Below are 20,292 nucleotides of genomic sequence, written 5' to 3'. Positions count from 1 at the left end.
TTATCTCAAATCCTTTCAAGTTTGGCTAATCTAGATTTCAATTTGTCGATAAAGCTGGTCACTCAAAATTGGAGAAAGCAAACCATGATCTTTCTTCCATTTCTTTGGTCCTAGTTGGACCAAGTAATTAATTCCTTAATCTTTCCCCCCAAAATGATTGACGCTGCTCGCATTACTCGGCAGAATTTCGCACATATTATTTTCTGTACAGCAGCGGTGGTCAAAATCTTCTCCACCTTCTCCTTTTGCAGCTTTGACCAAATGCTCCACATTAGGGCTCCCTAGCTGATTAGAAAATTTGAAATATATTCATCTCACCCCCTCCGCTGGGGGCTCCCGAAATCGTTTTCGCACCGAAGAGGATTAATCGAAATTAAGAAATAAAAGAGAAAATCAAGGGTCCCTATCTCTCGGGCCCCGTTTCGCTATGGTCCCACATGGAAACTTACATCGTCATCGTCTTGGATAGAACTGCGCTCATCATCAATCAAAATCAATTGATTTTTGTTCAGGTCATCGTCACAGTCGTTATTTGAATTACCGCGGCCGGCTGCTCCACGGTTTCCAGCAGCTCCACGACCCACAACCATGGCCGCAGAGGTTCCCGGAGGTCCCTGGCTGTGGTTATTGTTACTGTCACTCCCTCTGGTGGTGTTGTTGTTATTGCTATCGCTTCCCGCCATCAGCTGATGATCTTCGATTAATCCGCCGCACCCATCGTCCACCATTTGGGATTGGTTCCCTCCTAGCCCTCCATGGTGGTGGTGCAAAATCCCGAAATGGTGCGGATCGCCAATGTGATGGCTGTTGTGATGGTGATGATTTGGAGGTTTCATAATTTCCATGTTACTCTTGAGGATTTCGTTTAACGAGTGGTGGCGCAGATCGTTAATCTGGGCTGGCGGTCCCAAATCGATCATTTCGTGGACCACTTGATGAGTCTTCATGATGGGTCAATTTTTCTTCCCGCAGCTAAACTTGCTCACTAAACTTGCACGTGCGCCGTTAATTCACTAACTTCTGTTTGTTTGCTATCGTCAATCACTAGCAGCCTCCTTTGATCACCCAATTACAACCCATGAAAATTTTCTACCAAAATCATCCCAAAACCTACTTCGATCACAACTCCGTTGCTAGGGTCACTTCCACCGATTATCCGACGCCAAAAACCCGCAATCGACAGGAAATCGAAACTAGATTAAACTCGTAAAACTGCATTTTCCTGGCCAGCAGAGAGAAAGAAATGATCAAAACGATCACGCCGCCCCTATGAATTGACTACTTAAAGCGGCTGCTTACAATCACACCGTTTGTCGTTGACAACATCATAACTATTCTAAACGTTCGCGCGCGCACACGTGTGAATAGTGGTTTCGAAAGAGAAAAATACACACCTCTTCCCAGAAGAACTGCGCGCGCCCCACGGATAGCTGGAAGCGATGCGTACGGCCGGAGTATCACCGGGGAACTACAAGCCGACCGGCCACTAATAATGGCCTCTAGCTATGTGTATGTTTTTATCATGTTCATGCAAGAGGCAGCCTCCACAGAGCGAATGTCTGGTCTGAGATGGTTTCTCTCACAAAATTGGACGGATTTCAGGGAACACAGGTGCCTGTGCTTGGATGTTCCACAGAAAGGTGTCTCTCATTGAGTTTGGAGATTTCTTATGGAGTTCTCTGAGTGTGAGAAAGGAACTCGGATTACTGGACCCAAAGGAACCTCCAGCGCCGGCTCTGATAGTTATGTTTTGGTTCCTATTCTTTTGAGCTTTTTGATCTTATGGGTCGTTAGGTTTATCGGGACAAATGTGATGAATCGTTAATTTTTAATCATGTACGAATTTTTCAATTGGTAATCTCTTCAGAGACCTTCAAAAGTCTTAAAACTAATTAAGACATTATTGTTCCTAAACTTGAAGTTTTCGTAATGGAATGCGGTATCAGATAAGGGGTAGGCTTAGTAGCGGTATTTCAAAGTTGCCTCAGAGCTATCGGATTAACCTCAACTTTTTGGTGGAAACCAACAATTATTCTCCCGATTGGTGATTAGTCCAGTATTTGATCTGCATTGCTGAAAACAAGCAATCGATCTGTCAAATCCGTCACACTGTTGAAGTTAACAGTGTGACCATAGTGATACGGATGAAAACTTTTCCGTTCCATCCGTTGAAATATACGAGCAGCAATCAATGGACTCCCAGCCGTTCGACTAAAACGAAATCGACAAAAATAACAGACAGCAAATTCCCTTGAAAAAGAACAACAAAACTGGTTGAAACGTCGGATAACTCAAAAACCACCGTTGTTTGATCTACATTCAAGATAGAAAAAGTCAAATTAAATTTACTGTATATCATTCCCGGTCGACATCATAAACTTAATATTTTATTTTCACCAATCTGTTATTCCCAACTTATTTAATCGTGATCTTTCAACATCTCATTTGAAGATGTCATTTCTATCCACTTAACTTTTTGAGAACATGCTTATTCGACATTAACTATTTGAGATATCTTAAAGTGAACTGATTTACGATAAATGGGCGGTCCTTCAATTGATACGCTATTCGGTCTCCCCCTTTTTTGCTTTGACCGGTTCGTAAAAAGAAAATCTCACATATACAGCTATAGCAGAGATCATATCAACTGATGAGTTGGCAGAGTGGTAAGATATCGGACAACCAACTCGGAGGACTGGAGTTCAAATCTCGGTCGAGAATTTTTTTTTTCGTTTTACTCACATCACTTAAAATTGTTTATTTGACTTTTTGTGGCGAAATCGAATCGTTGGAATCTTGTCATTTTAGATACATACATATATCGCCTCCAGTTTTGTAGCTATATGCTTTTTTGGTAAGTTTCTAATACTATCTTTTCATCTGATATTATGTATGAGTTATTCTGTTGTTCTTGCGATATACTTTTATGTTTGCTGGACATTACATCTGTCATCTCAATTCTTTTCAAAATGGTTTTTCAAACCTTTCTAAACTGTCTTTCCATATCCCTTGAGTTTTCATCCACTCCAAGGAGTCTTTTTAACTCGCTTCAAGTTTGTTTTCTGACTTTTAAAAATAACTTCTTTCAAGCTGTCCTTACAAACCACTTATGTTTTCATTTTCAACAAGTTGTCTTCACAGAACGCATAAGTTTTCTTTTTCAACTTGCTTCAAGGTGTACTTTCTAAATGTATGACAAGCTGTCCTTTCAACTCGTATGAGTTTTCTATCTCACAAAATTGTCCCATCAACTAACTTATGGTGTTTTCTTTTCATTTATATTAAGATTGCCTCTCAACCCGCTTTTTGGCGTTTTTTGTTTCATTTCAATTAAGCTGTCTGCTCAACCTGCTTGATCGTCAAGCTGTCCTCTCAACTCGCTTATTGGTGTTTTTTTTTTTCATTTCTATTGAGCTGTCCTCTTAACTCGCTTTATCACCAAGCTGTCCTCTCAACTCGCTTATTTGTTTTATTTTCCATTTCTATCAAGCTGTCCTCCCAACACGTTTGATCACCAAGCTGTCCTCTCAACTCGCTGATTGGGTTTTTTTTTTTACATTTCTACCAGGCTGTCTTCTCAACGCGATTGATCACCAAGCTCGCTTATTGGTGTTTTGTTTTTCAATTTCTTTCAAGGTGTCCTCTCAACCCGCTTGATCACCAAGCTGTCCTCACAACTCGCTCGATTTTTTTGTCTCACCAAGCAGTTTTCGGAACTCGCGTGCTGGTGATTTCATTTAAAAAGAGTGCCTGTTTTTCATTTAATTTTCCTTATATTTTCCTTTCAGAATAGCCAGTAGCCGAAGGATCACTAGCGCTGAGAGCAGCCATCGAGATGTCCCAGGTCAGCTAAGAATTTTTGCCAGAGGTCGAGTCTGGGGAGATTCTTGGACCGAGAGGGCTACTTTCGATACCGTCAAAAGCCGTGCTGTGGTTAGCAAGCGTCGCTTGCGTCCCACGACCGGGAGAAGGATCCACAACCGGAAGGATCCGTAGCGCGAAGGTAGGAAGGTCCACCCCGGAACAAATGGGTGGAGCTGTTGGCCGAAAGGGTTACTCTCGTGCTTCCATTGTACGCTGCGGTCAGGCTACATGAGCTGACAGCACAGACGACCACCAGCACAGAGGCCACAAGATGCTCCAGGTCAGCCAGAAGCTGTCAAGCTGTGGTGAGCAGCGTGAGTTTAGTTCTGACGGTCGGGAGGAGGACTCTCGGGGTCTAAAACCTGGATTGATCACGGTATAATGCTCCAGATGGAGCGTTAGTTTGGGTTAGAGTTTTGAATAAGCTGATTGTCCAGAGGGTTACACTCGTAATATGGAGCTACGCTGCGGTCAACTCATGCTGCTGAACGTTGCCCTCCGTCTTTTTGGAGCGCTCGAAGCGTTGAAGCTACAGAGCGAAAAGTCATGAAACTGCAAAGGATTATATCATTTGAATTCAGAACCTTGGGGAGGCGCGGATTCATCAGCGGATGAACTTGGATGTCAAGTATGCATTCATGAGGGAGATCGTAAGATGCGGTCAGTTTTCTTTGCGACACATCTCTACTGATGATCAGCCAGTTGATGCGTTTACTAATGTGTTATCGAGGACGAAGCATGCAAATATGGTCAGCATTTTCAACTTACGAATTGAGAGGAGGTGTTAAACTTACGCTTGTCGGATCTTCCAGGAAGAACGTTCTTCCGAATCAGCAGAAGAAAGCTTCGTCGGCGAAATCAAAACATTGTTTGTTTTGGTTCACCGCATAATTTGGGCAATTCGCAATCGTTGATGACCGAACAATAGTCCTATTTGCCGCTGGTAATGTTCGTGAAATTATGCTGGTTGTTTCACCAACACTTTTCAGTTTTGGGACAATTAACCTCAAAAACGACCATGTGCGTCGACTGGTTGCCCGTTTTTTGTACTGAGAGTTTTTAAGGTTAATTGTCTCGTCTAATATGTACACGCTCAGCAAGTGTGCGAAAGAAATGTCAAAAACAACTCTATAGAATAGTGAATGTTTACATCATTGCACTGTAGAGCAGAAGTACTTAAGTAAGGTTCGTGGTAACACAGCAGTGTTGCCAGATGTTCTGAGTGGTTAGCTCAGAATATCACACAGAATTTAGTACATTCCAAGGTAAGGAATATAAATGTGAATAGTGACAAACAAGTAATAGCTAATATATGAAGCACCTTTCAAGGCTGTAGCGTAGGAAAAAATTGGCTTAGTAGGAGATGAAAGTTTTTCGAAATAAGATCAAACTTTGTGGGAGCATCCATCGTATTTGAGCCAGGTTCACCTACTTGACCCGAATACTGTTCATAGTCAGTCGAAACGCACTTATTTATTCTCAAAATTTGGAACCAAACTTTGCGTTCAGCTCTTCTGTTCTATGGAAACTCATGACCATCGGCTCATAAATCAAGCGTTTTTTTATGGCTACGCATCAAGCTACCACTCGTTTTATGATTTCCGAAATGCCGTATCGTTAAAAATTTCGGTAATATTGTAAGAACTTGTTTAAATGAAAAGTATAACATTTTAAGGGTAAGCAAAGTACCAACTGCTACTTATGTATTTCAGGTATAGAAGACCACACAATTTAACTTTAATCTTTGAATAGAATGTTACTCCGATCTCCTATAAAAGCTGAAAAGTGCCATATCGACAGATCACCTCAGGTGGGATTATTCAATTTCAATTTCTTTACCACTCAACTCTAAAGGTGGGTAACCTAAACTTTGTTGCCAAATGCTTGGTTTCGCGCTTCATTGCATCGTCACAACATTTGCCATAATTTTCATTCATAAATTCAATTTTTGCATTCGTGGATTCGCAGAAAGGTGTGTTCCACAAGTGTCTCCTGCAGCTGATTCTTTTTTTCTGTTTATTGTCCCATTGCCGAGGCTTATTATAAATTGTCCACCTTTAACATACCCAACAGGAGGCTTTTGGAGGAAGCAAACTTTAGGTACCACCGATTGCAGCCGTGTCGGGTTTCCTCTGAAAGGAGCTTTTCGGTTCTCTGGTGGTGATTCGCATTTTTCGCACAGTTTGTGGTGATCCTACCGCTCTTTTTCCCTTACTCGTTCCGACTTCAATGAGGACCAGATATGGTCAGCTTACCTCGGCTCACCTTTGCTGTTGTTGTCGTTGTTGTTACGACCTCCTCCTTCACCCGCACCCACACCCACAAACAAGTGCGTACGGAATAAAGCTAATATCGTGGTTCGCAACGCACCACGATGTCCACGGGGAGATCTTTGCCGACCATGTATGTAAAGCAATTGAAAACGGTGAGATGAAAACGCCATGCCAGGCCGTACCGCGACAAGGTGTGAAAGATAGGTCAAAAATTCAAATTAATAACAACAATAATGATAAAATGAATGACGATGGACGGAGGAGCGGCCACCCTTTTCCTTCCACCCTCCCAACAGTGTTTTCAAATCGTGTAGGTAAACTGTTGGAGGAGGGGGGAGTGGGACGTTGAATAAAAGAAACCAACGCAAGTTTTGATTCAAGTGCTTTGACTCTGTTGCGCGGCGGCATTGCCATGGAAGATCGAAATGAGCGCGATTTTTCGTTCGTTACGAATAAATTCGACAATAACAATGCCGAGCGATGAGAAGGAGTAGGTGCTGGGGATGATGATGATGATGACGATTGTGTCAGGCGTTAATGTCGAACTTTGAAAAAGTACTTGCATCCAAAACGCGTCAATTTTGAACAGTCAGCACCAGCAGGAACATAGGAGGAATAAAAAAAACGTGTGAAGAGAACAGGTTCACGCGCGTTTTTTTTTTTTGATCTGGTACCTCAAGAGGGTGGCCGAAGAAAGTGCAAACCGTAGGTACACACACTTCTCACCATAGATTGTTTATTATTGTTGGGGGATTTTTTCAACCTTCGATTTAGTTTTGGTGAACTCTCTGCCCCTCAATGAGCCATTGGATTTTCGAGCTTGAGTACTTTCGGTTGAAACGCCAGAGACAAAAATTTACTGAGTGATAATTTCACCATTAACCGTGTGGAGGAGGCAGGTTATTTTTCAATGTTGATTCGTCTCAATTAATCAGATGTAGAGTAAGTTCAGCGATACCTTGAAGGCGTTAATGTTAGCTGGTACTGGAAAATAATGGTAAAATCAAATAATTGAGAAAGCTTAGATGATCTCTTTATTTTACATATTCAGTTGTATCTTGTTGTCATTATGAATTGAGAAAATTACTTCAGAAACTTTTTAAGATTGATTGAAGCTTCCAGAATTTTTTTCATAGCTAAAGTTATTAATCAAATCAATATTATAGCTTCTCATTTTCATAAATCTGAAATAGCAAAGCAAAAATTAAAAAAACTAGGATAAATTTGGTCATACTGAAAAACGGAAAATAAGGTCCAGATATGTTACAGTCTAAGTCATCCAGGAGTTAAGGTCTCTTTCAATGGCGACCGTTAAAAAGGGTTTATCCAATGTTTTTCGAATTACTAACTTTCCACTAATGTGCTTCTTGTATTATAACTACCATACCTTCTGTAGCTTGTAATAATATTTTTAGCACAAATTAGACACATAATAAAAAAAGAACGACTTTAGCTTTAATGGGTGATAGAGTTATCGAATAATTTTATTTTTAGTTCGAAACTTATTTCAAAGTTTTTATAATTGTTTATCATATATAGATTTCTATGGACTGTAAAAGTTTTGCTCATTGTTGAATTGTGAATTCTAACGATAAAGATCATGCTTTGAAATCACTCTACGGAAATATGGCTATTTTCCTTGATTTTGTTTGTTTTTAGATTTAAAATTTTTTTAGAGTATTTTAGAGTTGCCTACTATCGGTTTGAATGGCAGCATTGGCAAAAAAAAAAATCCATTTGACTTGTGGAATACTTAGGGACTAAAATGACTTTGTTAGGGAACTTCAGTGACGAATATCAAAGAACCTTATTTTAACAGCTTAGCTACAACTGTTTTGTGATTTAAGTCTTCCTTGATTTTTTAATTTTCTTTGTCATTTGTCATTTGATTTAGCATCTACTTGAAAAAAAAGTTTTTTGTCCATTTCTTCATTTTTTGCACTGTTGATCATTTTTGTGGTTATCGACATATTATCGTTTTTTAATATTTGATCAAATTTGTGTTTTTTTTTTACTTTTTTTACATTCTTGTCACTTTTTGTGATTTTTGGTATTTTTTGGCTAACTTTTTTCTCTTCGTGCAATCGCGAAATCAAACTGAGGCAAAGAGTTGATTGGCACTAATGAGTTTCCAAAAACGATCTTATTCAGTTTTCACAACCTACATAACAAGTTAAAAACTAGAAGGAACTAGAAGGAGAATCACTTTATCCATCGACAAAACTTTAATAATTTAAACATTTTCTTATAAATATTCTTCGAAATTTGATAGGAGTATCTTCAATCTAAAGGATCGTTTTTGAAAACACATTAATGTATCAGGAACATGAGTTAGGAAAACAAGTTAGTTTAAAGAAAATTCATACATTTTTTTTACGTTACTATTAAATTTTTTTTCACTGCCTCAAAGTTAGAAATAGGAGTTTCCTTAAGAAAAATCCAGGAGCATAGGAGGTGTAGGAAAACCCGATCGCACCATTAACCAAAATGGATCCTGATCTATAACCTTTTCCCAACTAACAAAACCCTTTCCATGGATATTTTAATATAGATTCGCAGACGTATAGACGGTTTCTATAGTTGGTGATATTGACTTACCTTTGTTTCTAAATTTTTCAAAATTAATCTTTCTTAAACAAAGAGACAAAAGGTTGTTTATTGATCCTATGAAGTATCCAACTAACAATCCCTCCTTCAATTCTCATTGACTACTAGGACGTGGCCGACGCCGTTATTGATCATTTTCAAAGGGAGGGCATGAGTTTTGTGCATTGTGAATGAACTGCTAGTCCCAAGCACCATTTTTTTGGCCCTTGCACAAAGCTGATGGCCTCGATCAATCACGGAGTAGCAACCATTGGCGAGGTAGAACTTGTTTTACTTAGCCACGCCAGCGATCATGGAATATGAAGTGCGTAAGTTGAGCAAAGCCTAATAAAATATGCTATTTGAAGTCTTTAAAAGTGTTTTTGTATAAACATATTTGCTCAGCATTTCCAGTTCAATGATTTAAGGTGGATATGAGTAGTCAACCAAGCTAAGCTAAGCTAAGCTAAGTTTTGATCGTTTATCCACATTTTGACCTCCACCAAAGTCTTTAATGCAGTCCCGTTCCAGTTTTCTATTGATATCACAAACATCAGGGAAAATCAGGCTTATTTCCAAAAATCAGGGAAAAACGTAGGCTTATCAGGATATCAGGTTGAGCATAGAAAAATCAGGCAAATCCTGAAAAATCAGATTGCCAATGTACCTGGTGCCTGGCTATACACCTCAGAGTAAATGAAGAAAAAAAAATTTTTTTTTTGATTTTCACCACACAACGTACAGAAAATAACAAAAATTTCTTCCCGCTGTCAGCGTTGTCTATAGGATTTTCCGGAGAAAGAAATTCTCTTCATTAGCGGATTTGAATGGGATGCGATTCTCACTACCTGAAGGCACATTTATTTTTCATTCGATTGTTTCTTGGATAAATTGGATCCAATTGGATGAATATCCCATTTTTTTCTTGTTTCGCTTGAATGTCCCGCCACATCCCGGCAATGTTATTCAAACCGTATGGAGCACATCTCTCAGATTCCCCCTTTTTCCCCTTTTTTGACAGATTTAAGCTTTTTTCCTCAGATTTAAGCTTTTATCTCCTATGCTCTCAAGGCAAAAAAAGCTTAAATCTGAGGAAAAAAAATTTAAAAACGAGATTCACGAGCACATATTTCAAAGATGTTGGTCACACGATACATAGAAAAATCGTGAAACGTTGCAGCGATCTGCATTTTATACGGAAGCTCGAGTCTTTATGCTTTTCTAGTAGTGCTTTTCCAATCATATAATCTATGGTTTATTGCATGTTACAGCACATTTTCGGCATAGAATTTTCAAAGCAAAATTTTGTAAAATTTTATCCGATTCTGCTGCTTTAATATTATGGAAGAATCACGGGCTTCTTCCACGAAAACAATTTTATGTGTTAGCTTTCAAAATTGAAAATCCAAAAACTTTTAACTATAAAACATTAAATCCAAAATGGAATAAAACGAATGCCAAATAGAACCTCGTTTAACGATGTAAAAGGAACATTTCACGCAGTTTAAATGTCTCTTACATATGGAAATGGGCCCACAACCACAACACTATATATGAAAATTAGATAAACTCATAAAGTATTTTCTATAATTTAACGAACCACAGTGTTCAGTAGACCATAATAATCATAACTCTGCTGTATACTGTGGTTCGTTAGTTTTTTTTTCCAATTTCCAACATTAGATACTGTTGGAGTAAAGTAATCATTACTTCTACAAGTTTTAACCGAATTTGATAAATAACCACTCGAAATCTTTGGTTTGAAATGAAATTTAAGGTCCAAAGAAAAAAGGATTTTTCAATGATATCATCGAGTCTTGAACCGTCGATGAAAACAAAATTTGCCTAAAAAAATGCGTTTTCAACGGTTTTTTCGATCGATGATGGTTTTTCGTTTTTTCGATTAAAACTAAATTTTCCTTCAAAAAATGCGTTTTCAACGGTTCTTTCGATCATGAATTCATAAATATCATCAATGCAATTAATACGCAAAAGACAAGTTTAGATGATTGATAACAAAATTATTCACCTTCAATATGCAAAAAACGGATTCCAATTTGACGATGGGCAATTCGAGATCGAATGTAATTTTCAACTCCTTTTGATGTAATTTTAGTCTTTTTTCAAAAAATGAATAGTGAAAAGTGAATTTTTTTTGCTATAATTTTTCATTCCGTGATGTTTATTGTTGATATAAATTAATCCACTTCGATAAATTGATATAAACGCATTTTTTTGGAAAAATTTCAAATTTATCAACGGTTTTGGATTAGTTTCATTTATTAAAAAAAAATAGTTCCTAATAACTTCAACATTTTCAAATAAAGAAATAACAAAAAAATCAACTTTGAAATTCAATTTTAAACTAGGAATTTAAGAGATAATTTGGTATCAAAAAATAAAATGTGTAATAAAACACCCCATGCTTATAATGATCATTGGCTCCAAAGAAAGTGGCAAGCGAAATTTATACTACGTCGAACAGCATGCTTGTAGGGACTTGCAACGAGTCTGAAGTGCGAAATGGATAGGTACTAAGTAAATTTACTCAGGAGAAGTATAAAAACTGATTTCTAATAAAATCAGTGTTGTCGAAATTGTGTTCTTTTGAATATTGATTTCTTAATTTTTCTAAAGCCTAAATAAAGACAAACTTTTGATCTCCAGATCGCATGATAAGTTTTATTACAGAAAAGATAAAGCGATTCCAAATATTAGGTAATTTTCTTAATCTTTTACTTTGTTTACTAGAATTTCCTTCAATGTTTGCACTGTCAGAAATCTATAGATAATTAATTCAGATGGGTGCTTATTCCAAATATTCCAGATAATTCTTATTATTCAAGATGATTAAATTGAATCCACCCAGATGGCTGACAGATTTGATAGTCGATTTGGAAATTTTGTACAAGTGTAGGATTAATTTCGGCATTTTTTAAATTTTGAATATAGAGCTTTGTTCCAAATTTCAAAAAGTAGTTAGATTTTTGTAAATTTTGGAAGATTAGTGGATATTTTATTTAAACATTTTTTTTTGAAATTTTTATTGCATATTTTCTATAGTTTAAACAACTTTGAAAAACTTTCATAGCTTTTGATGGGATTAAAGAGTTTACCAGTTGAATTTCATAATATAAAAAGTAAAAATTATAAAGCAAGTACCTCTGAAATAATAAAAAACCTAAAATATATTTATGTATATTTTTAAAATATTTCAAACAGAAAATTTCTTTCTGCCCATGCCAAAATAAACTTTACTCTTTTTTTCTTTAAGTTCTTCTTCGAAACACACCGTGGCCAGTAACAAATAGCGGCTCAAAAATCCTCCAGTATCGTTCGCGTATTATACCCAAGCAACCAAAAGTCTCGTTAGAAAGGTCGAACACAGCTTAATCAGCATAATCAATGTGCTGAAGTTCGTTTTATTCAGCCCAAAATTTAAGTTCTTATTGAAACTTTAAAGTTCCATTACAGATTTGAACGGCCTTCTATTCAGCCCACAAGTAAACGTTTAATCAGCGAAAACAAAAAATAATTCTCCTCTCCTCTCTTATTTTGGTCACTATCAGCCCATGTGATGCTGCCGGTTTCTCGGCATCCATCTTTATTCCTCCCATCACCTCCCCCAATTGATCTTATTTAATTGCTTTGTTTTTAACTTTGAGCGATACATGCCGGCACGCACGCCAGTTCTGCTACACAATTATTTGATTCGCTTCCTCAAGCAATCAAACAACCTAATGGAAAAAATTTGCCCTGGTACCAGATTTGAACCCGATCCTCCGAGATGATAGCCAAACACGCTGCCACGACGCCACGCCTAGATGTTGCCTTGCCGGCAGCTAAAATTCGAAGTGGTTATAAGCTTCCTAGAATACCCGCAAAGCAGCCAGCGGCAGCGAGCAGCAAAGATGCATGTTGATTATTACTAAGAAAAATTACGAAACGGCATATAAATCAATCATCGATTATAATAATATCGGTTAAAAAAATGGAATTCCATGTTAAGCATAAAATTATACAAATTCTTGAGTTAAACTTGATATTTAATTAATGACCTGCTTCAACTGACTTTCTATGTGTGACAAATTCGTGGTAAGTAAATACAGTTGGACGAAATTTTATAAAGTCAAAATATTTACTCTTTTCAAAAACAATCATTTGCGAGTTAGCTTTTAGTTGTTCTGAGTTGAAGTTTCAAAATAAATTATACATTTCAACAATTTCCAAGCTCTAAAAAATGATTTATTTATTATATGCCCTTTGGTGATGTTCGTTCACATTCCATATTCATGAAATGGCGGACATGTCTCAAAAAAGGCTGTTCGAGGAACTTTATGGAACTTGAAGTTCATAGAAGGCTGTTCGAGGAACTTCTTGGAACTTGAAGTTCACAGAAGGCTATTTGAGACCTAATTTGTAACTTTTATACTGTGTGGATGCGATTTACATGTCACAAAAATAGCTATTTGAGGAACTTTTTGGAACTTCATGTCCATAGAAGGCTTTTTGAGGAACCTTTTGTAACTTTCATGTTCACATTCGAGAAAATTCGGTACCAATTCCCTTTGGAACCTTTGTTCAGCGGAATTCGAACTTGGGAGGCACGAGTTTAAGTAGATATGAGACTTTTGGTTGCTTGGGTAAGCCCTCACAATTTTCAGTGCATTATTAGGAGAAGTGGTTTTATGAACGATTCCGTGTCGAAAATTATATCAACTCAGAACTTTGATTCATGACATGGTTGGGTGACTGTACGCTGATTATGAAACCTCTTTTTACTATGGCGACCGTCAAAATTGTTTTGTGGGTATGTCACGCATTTGATTTGCTCAGAATTCTCAGAATTCTGTTTGGAACTGAGCTTTTGAATTTAGAAATCAGTGAAAGTCTTGAAAAAATGTATGATGAATGAATATTAGTTTTTTTTGCTCCCTAACCTAAAAAACTGTAATATCAAACTAATACCTCCGGCCAACAGCTCGTGTATCATAATTTGCGTGACGCCATTATGCCACTAGATATCATCCGAAATAAGCCAGGCTTCAGGTTCAGGTGTGCTTGGCGAAACTTGCATTCAAAGCAGGTAAAGGTAGCAAAATTTATGCTAAACATTTAAGCTTGGCCCAGGAACCTATCTTGGATCAATGGAAGCAGAGGTCGGTTGAATCGAACCCAACCCAACATTGAATGAACATACCCCAGAAAGTAAGTAGTGGGTCCTAATAGTCAGTAGTTACAGTGTGGTTCCACACGCCTAGGGCCGAGCATATGGACACTTGTTTGCTGCTACGCCATATCTGGCGCAATTTATTTATAAGCGTTTTATTTGCGAGCGAATTTAACATATAAAGCATTGTTCTGCATTAGGGCGCAAGCGTGTAGAGATTATTTATAGGGCAGCAGCAGCAACAACAGCGAGTACTATACCGGGGGTCTTGGCCGCCTTTGGCATCTGATAAAGAACAGAACACCCCGTGTTGACTGGTTTGGTGGGCCTCTCGGAGGTTGCGTTCCGCAGGAATGTGGAACAGATAGATGGGCGCAAAAGGGGTTGAAAAAATTTCCGTACACGTGCAATAAAAGATTGAAATGTCCAAGGGAGTCCATTAGAGATAGCACCTTCTCGGAATGTCGCGCTCATTAGGGGTCCACTGTTTTTCCCAACACTAATCTAGGTAAGGAAGGTAACAACTCGTTATCGCGCACATTTTGTGCAATTTCAAAATCGTCTCAAATTAGCGATATCTCGCCCGGGCGGACGTCGGATTTAAAATTTGACGCTTTTAAAACGGGTGTTGTTAAAAGTGCTGGAAGTACTCCGTACTCATATGAGGTATACGCCTGGGTCTGCGAGTACTTACTGTTGGGGTTCGTAGAGCTCGCTAGGTTGATCTTCGTATGCTAATCAACAGAACATGAGCAGCACTTCGTTTTTTTTTTTGGCGAGGCAGCTCTTCCCGTGTCGCCTTCCTCTGCTCATCCGTAATCGGTCTCCGCGAAAGGGAAATCGCATGAAAAAGGAAGACTAGCTATGTACCGGAGCATTTGCCCGAATGGTAGCAAATAAAAATTAAAGTTAAATAAAAGTAATTAAGGTAGCCGCACCAACGGTCGATGGATTGGATGGTTTGTAAGTCGCGAGCTGGAGTTGGTTGGAAGAAAACTGACCATAAAAATAATCTGTTAAAGCGTTTATGTTTAATTACGCGTCAGCATCGCCTTTTAATTAATATAATTTCGCCAGTTGTGGATGATCTTTGTTTTCGTACTCGTTGCCTTTTATTTTGTTGCTGTAGATGTTGAAATAGTGGAAGCGCTTTTATGATAAACCAGAACGAATAACCTAAAATTTTCAGACCTCCAGCAAGAACTGAACAGCGCACAGATAATGCCAATTTCGCCGTTTCGATAACCATTGGAAACAGACCTCTATTACTAGCTCGCTGGAGGGGAGCTCAGCGATCGTTAAAAGCATCACCTAATTATCCGAAACACTTCTACCGGACCATCGAACGATTACTGCTGGTGGAGGTGACAGTGAATTCCTCTCAAGAAGCAGTAGCAACAACGCAAGAAATTGCACAACACTCAAACCCGAAAGAGCCCACATAAACATTGGTACTGCAACAGGGGAGAATCGTGTAAAAATGTTGCTAATTTGACTGCGTACTTGCTGCCGACTGTCAAAAGACCCCTTCGGAAGACCCGAGGAAAAGTGCATCGTTCACACATGTTCCCCAGTCCAGTAGTAAGGAGGTTCTTTAAAAGGCCATAAATTATGCGAACATATATGTACGTTCATCTTTGAAGGCGGCTGGCTGCTGGAAGCAAAAATTCCACGGGTTGTAACCCGGAGGAATTTAATTGAACATCTCGAACTCGAGTCAGTCAGTATTGGCTGAGGATGTTCGGTGCATTCCTGTTACGGATATGTAAGCTGTTTTTAGTGAGTTCAATTCCATGTGTGATTTTAAAAGGAACACCATTTTATCGGTCTGCGAATGACCACCGCGTTTTGAGTTCTTTATGTGCGTGAATTCTAAAAGTTCAAAAATTTTATTTAAATGTTAACCGAGCATATTTGAATTGCTTTATTTTACTAAGCAGCCATTTCTACTGTTTATTTTCTTAAAGTTCTTAACTTTGGATCTTAATCAATTGATAAGTGAGCCATTGATACAAAAATTTTTAGTGGCTGAATGCCCAACGTATTTTTTTTACTTTTGGAAAGCTTAAGAACTTTTGTATCTCAATACAAAGTGGTGACTTTTTCAAGAAAAAAAGGACTACATTCTATTTCGTAGCTCATTTCAAATTCCAAAAATGAATACAGAATATCAATGGTTAACAAATTTAAACTATCTTAGTATCTCAACAGAAGCGACCGACTTATTGTTTGACCTTGGCCACTACTATGAGTCACGGCAATATACATATATCAAACTTTACACACGAACCTTCAACTCCGATACACGGTTGAATTCGAATAATCAGTAATGGAATGAGGATTGGTGCCATTTTCGCCCAGACGTGTCTTCGTATTGAAGAAAACAAGAAGGTTTAAAAATTTTGACACTCAATAGCCTTAATAAAACTTAGTTCTTTTAGAAATGGGACACTTTCTTTTGCTAATAGCTCATTTAATAGTAATTGGACATTCGCAATTTTGACAGCATTTTGTTGCCTGTTAATAGATCAATCAAACCTATTTTTTACAAAATTTTAGATTTACGTGTTTCTACGATATTCATGATGCAAGGGAAAAAGAAAAAAAAATGCACAATTTCCTTCAAAATCTATCATTTTCAAATTGATAGCAGACAAAACCGTTGATTATTCAAAGAATTACTGTGTAAGAGTATTGGAAAAGTATGCAAACACTGTCAAAAATGTCTACAAAGTTCAAATCAAGCATTGGAGTGAAGCACACAATCGGCAATTACGGTTCAGGGCCATCAGGGAAGTCGAGGCTCATACCAGAATGTTTAATTTTTAATAAGCGAAAAACTAAGTGTAGATCGCTGAACTGTCCACAAAAAATTACTCCGATAATCTTAAAGTGTTGCCTAGTTATGAGTCATTCAAACCTATTCTCAAACAACAAGTTTTTGGTAGTTCCAGAGCTCGTAAACTGTATAGCTGGTAAAGAGGCAATGAGACATATGATTTTTGATGGACAACAAAACTTATGATAAACCCTATTTCAAACAAATGCTCGCATTTGAATCCTTTAACATGTCTGCTCCTGGTAAGGTCCCTAGCAAAATCAAGTTTGTATTTGCTGGTTGTTTTGTATAAATACTAACCGATTTTTCTTTAAGTTCAATCTCATGATGATTTTACTTCGTTATTGACAGATTTTTCCAGCAGAAATTCCATTTAAAACGCTTTTAAATGGCTCAAAAATAATAAAGTTTTATTTATTTCAAAATAGCTGTATCCTCTAAATTGCCCATGGTTCCTTCAAAATGAGAAGTATTGGACCAAAATCTAGCAGAAATTGAAGGTGGAGGATGCGGCCACCTGAAATACAGATTAGACGAATTATAAGTTGGAAAAACTGATCAATATCATGACTGAAAAAAGTGTGCGCTGGACGATGGGAGATACTAACAATAAAGTAGAAATTTTGCTCACAAAAACCGATAAATATTTTTTTTAAATTTTTCCATGAATTATCATAAGATTACCTTCATTTCCTTCATAAAACGTATTACGATCAAGCGAATGGTTTTTGAGAAAAACGCATTCGTTACTGTCCCATTTCTAAAAGAACTAAGCTTTATACTACATTTACACAGAAACAGTTGCTCAGAATGAAAAATCCCAAGAATTTCAATCACAATAAAGAATTTTTCGCACGAATTTTTCCCCAGACGAACCATTCCCCAGAAAAAAAAATTCCAATAAGAACCAATAACAAAAAACAATACTGGTACAAAAATAAATTTAATTAGAAACTTACAAATAAGTGCTTCATATAAAAATCATTCTGGAATCATTATTTTTCGAATCATTTGAAATTATATAAAAATAAAATAAAAAAACAGACAAATATAGACTATAAGATAAACAAGAGAGAATAATCCGGATTTGTGCTATTCTGGGGATACCTGGGAAATGTTCCATTCTGTTAAAAAAATTCTCATAAATGGTGCATTTTGAGGATTTTTTTAAAGGAAATTGACTCATTTTGGGGTTCAATTTCGGGTCATTCTTCTTCACACACTTTAAAAACATTTAAGACATTTTTTTAACGGAAAAAGGAAAAACTTCTTCTCTCATAATCTCAAAAATGTAAGGAATCCAATAATTCATCATCATTCCGAATCGTAAACTCGTATTTTAAATATAGGTTGACAACTTTCAGTCAATAAAGGGTGTGAAATGTTGCCCATTACATTTTCTTTTATCAATTTTGAAGTTCAAACTTCATAGCTGAAGCTAATTTCGTTAAAAAAAATCTTACTTTTATTAAATATCCACTAGAAACATTAAAAAGTCCTTGAAAATTATGATTTTTCCACACATCAAGCTACATATGTTTCTACAATTTTGATGTTACGTAGTTAGCTGCTCAGAGAAAAGTTTATCTACGAATTGCTGATGATCGATATTTTATTAAAAAAAAAAAAAAGTCAGTATAAAAATTTAGCACTGAAAAGTTAACGGCACTAATGAATTCGATAATTTGTTAATAGAAACCCCTAAATATGATATCGTGCTTTCTCCAACATAAATCAGTTCATTCAAATCAATCAAGGCTAAATCAGTTGGCGAAAATGGAAGAAGTAAGCATTGAAGCGGTCTGAAATGCGATTCGGAAGTATGAAGAGGAAAGAGGTTTAGGTTGTTTTTAGGATTTCGATTCGATAATGTTAACTTTTGTAAAATAATAAATGTTTAGTTAAGATCTAACTAAACTAGTTGTTTTTAATTATTACTTTCACCTGTTAACTTAGATTTCATTGAATGATAAAACTCAGTTGAAATCTTAATGTACTTTCGTTCCTCTTAAAGGCAGGAAGGAAGGTTGACAGGTTGCCCGGTCTTATCCGGGTTTGCCCGGATATTAATTACAAAATTTAGAAACAATCCGGCCCGGCTTCATTGAAAAATGTCCTGGTTTATTACAAAAAAAATCATTTTTTTTTTAATTTTTATTAATATGTACCTTCAAACCGAATTATTTTAGCAAATTTTAAAATATAATTTCGCGATTATTTTTAAAAAATTTGCTAAAAAAAAGTTATTATGGAAGCCCAAAATACGATTTACATTCTATTGACAAGGTTGATTAAAAAAACATCCAATTTTTTTTTCTTGATTTTTGATTAGTAATTTCTGGGACACAATTTGCTTGAATATTGCCCGGATTTTTGATCGTCAATTTTGAAATTGAATACCCGGAATTTGGAAGGAAAAAATTCTGGCGACCTTATTTTATCGTTATAGGTTTACAAAGAATTCAATTTAGTGGTTTTCGCTTAAAGCAAGTTCACTGATGTTGGGTAAAAGTGGTAGAAATTCTGACACTTGTAGCAAATTTCGATAATTATACCATGCATAAATGTTTTCAAGATCTTTGGGCGTTGTATTTTTTTACAGCACTGTTTCCAATTCAGCCGTATGTGATAGAAATATTACTATTTTTGCATCACAGCATGCGAAATTACAACACGTGTTGTAAAAAACTTGAAGGCCACTGATCTTGAAATTGTTTTTGCATGGCAAAATTTTCAAAATGTGCAAAAAGTGACAAAATTTCTACCAATTTTTCCCAATACCAGTGAACTTGCTCTTAGTTAACAAAAAAATCAACTTAGTGATTTTCGCTTACGGAGATCGAAGCAAACCATAGTTGTGACAGGATGTAAAAAATTTTACTCTCTTAAAATTTGTTTGAAGTTGATCGGAGTCCTAATAAATTTAATAAAATATTTATTTAAGACCAGGTGGAAAAAGTTTGTGTAACAATAATTATCGAATTGGTGAAACGCATGAAGAAATTTACGCTATCCAAATTTTTTGTTCAATAATGGAAGAATGTACTTAATGCCAGTATTGAAGAAAAGGTTTTCTCAGCAGCTTTAACCCATTGCTCAATGACATCATTCTCGCAACGGAATTTATTTCACTTTCCTCGAATGCACGGGACTGTACACTTCAGATGAGGGAGAAAGTAAATATTGGATGCATGGAATTTACCCAACAAAAGCTCAATTTCAAAGCTAAGAACCATTTTTTCCTTTTTTTCTCACATTTCGTCAAGAATGCGTTAGTTACAAGAAAACTGTGATAAACCTTTTAATAAAGTGAACGTTCCACTTCCGTTATCTTATAAACTTAATATTCATCAACAAAAAATAAGTTGAGTATAAAATTGTCAAAAGGTACACGATAATATCGTAGTAAAAATGTCAAAAGTAAAAGGAAATAATTTTCAAAATCATCTGATACTTAAAAAAAATAGATTCTTGGCATTTGTTTGGCACTAATCAAAAGTGTCTACTGATTTTATCCTTTCCTCCACTCCCTTAACATTTTTCTAAGCTAAATAGGATGC

At 36.6% G+C, this 20,292-nt stretch overlaps 1 protein-coding gene across 5 annotated transcripts in view; it reads right to left on the bottom strand.

Annotated features, from left to right (window-relative positions):
* The window catches only part of LOC129745094 (transcription factor AP-2-epsilon), a 180,241-nt gene that overhangs the window by 87,309 nt on the left and 72,640 nt on the right, over positions 1-20,292 (bottom strand). The window contains exon 1 of one of the 5 annotated variants that reach the window (XM_055737927.1): positions 450-1,008. The exons of the other annotated variants lie outside the window; for them this stretch is intronic. Within the exon in view, the coding sequence (XP_055593902.1) occupies positions 450-947 (498 nt within the window). The 5' untranslated portion in view covers positions 948-1,008. Of the gene's footprint in view, positions 1-449; positions 1,009-20,292 lie in introns of those variants that run through there. 5 annotated transcript variants of the gene reach the window in all.

The sequence above is a fragment of the Uranotaenia lowii genome, chromosome 2 (assembly GCF_029784155.1).
Source record: "Uranotaenia lowii strain MFRU-FL chromosome 2, ASM2978415v1, whole genome shotgun sequence".
Classification (NCBI taxonomy): Eukaryota; Metazoa; Arthropoda; class Insecta; order Diptera; family Culicidae; genus Uranotaenia; species Uranotaenia lowii.
Note: the sequence above shows the minus strand (reverse complement) of the source record. Positions and strands in the feature narration are given on the sequence as shown.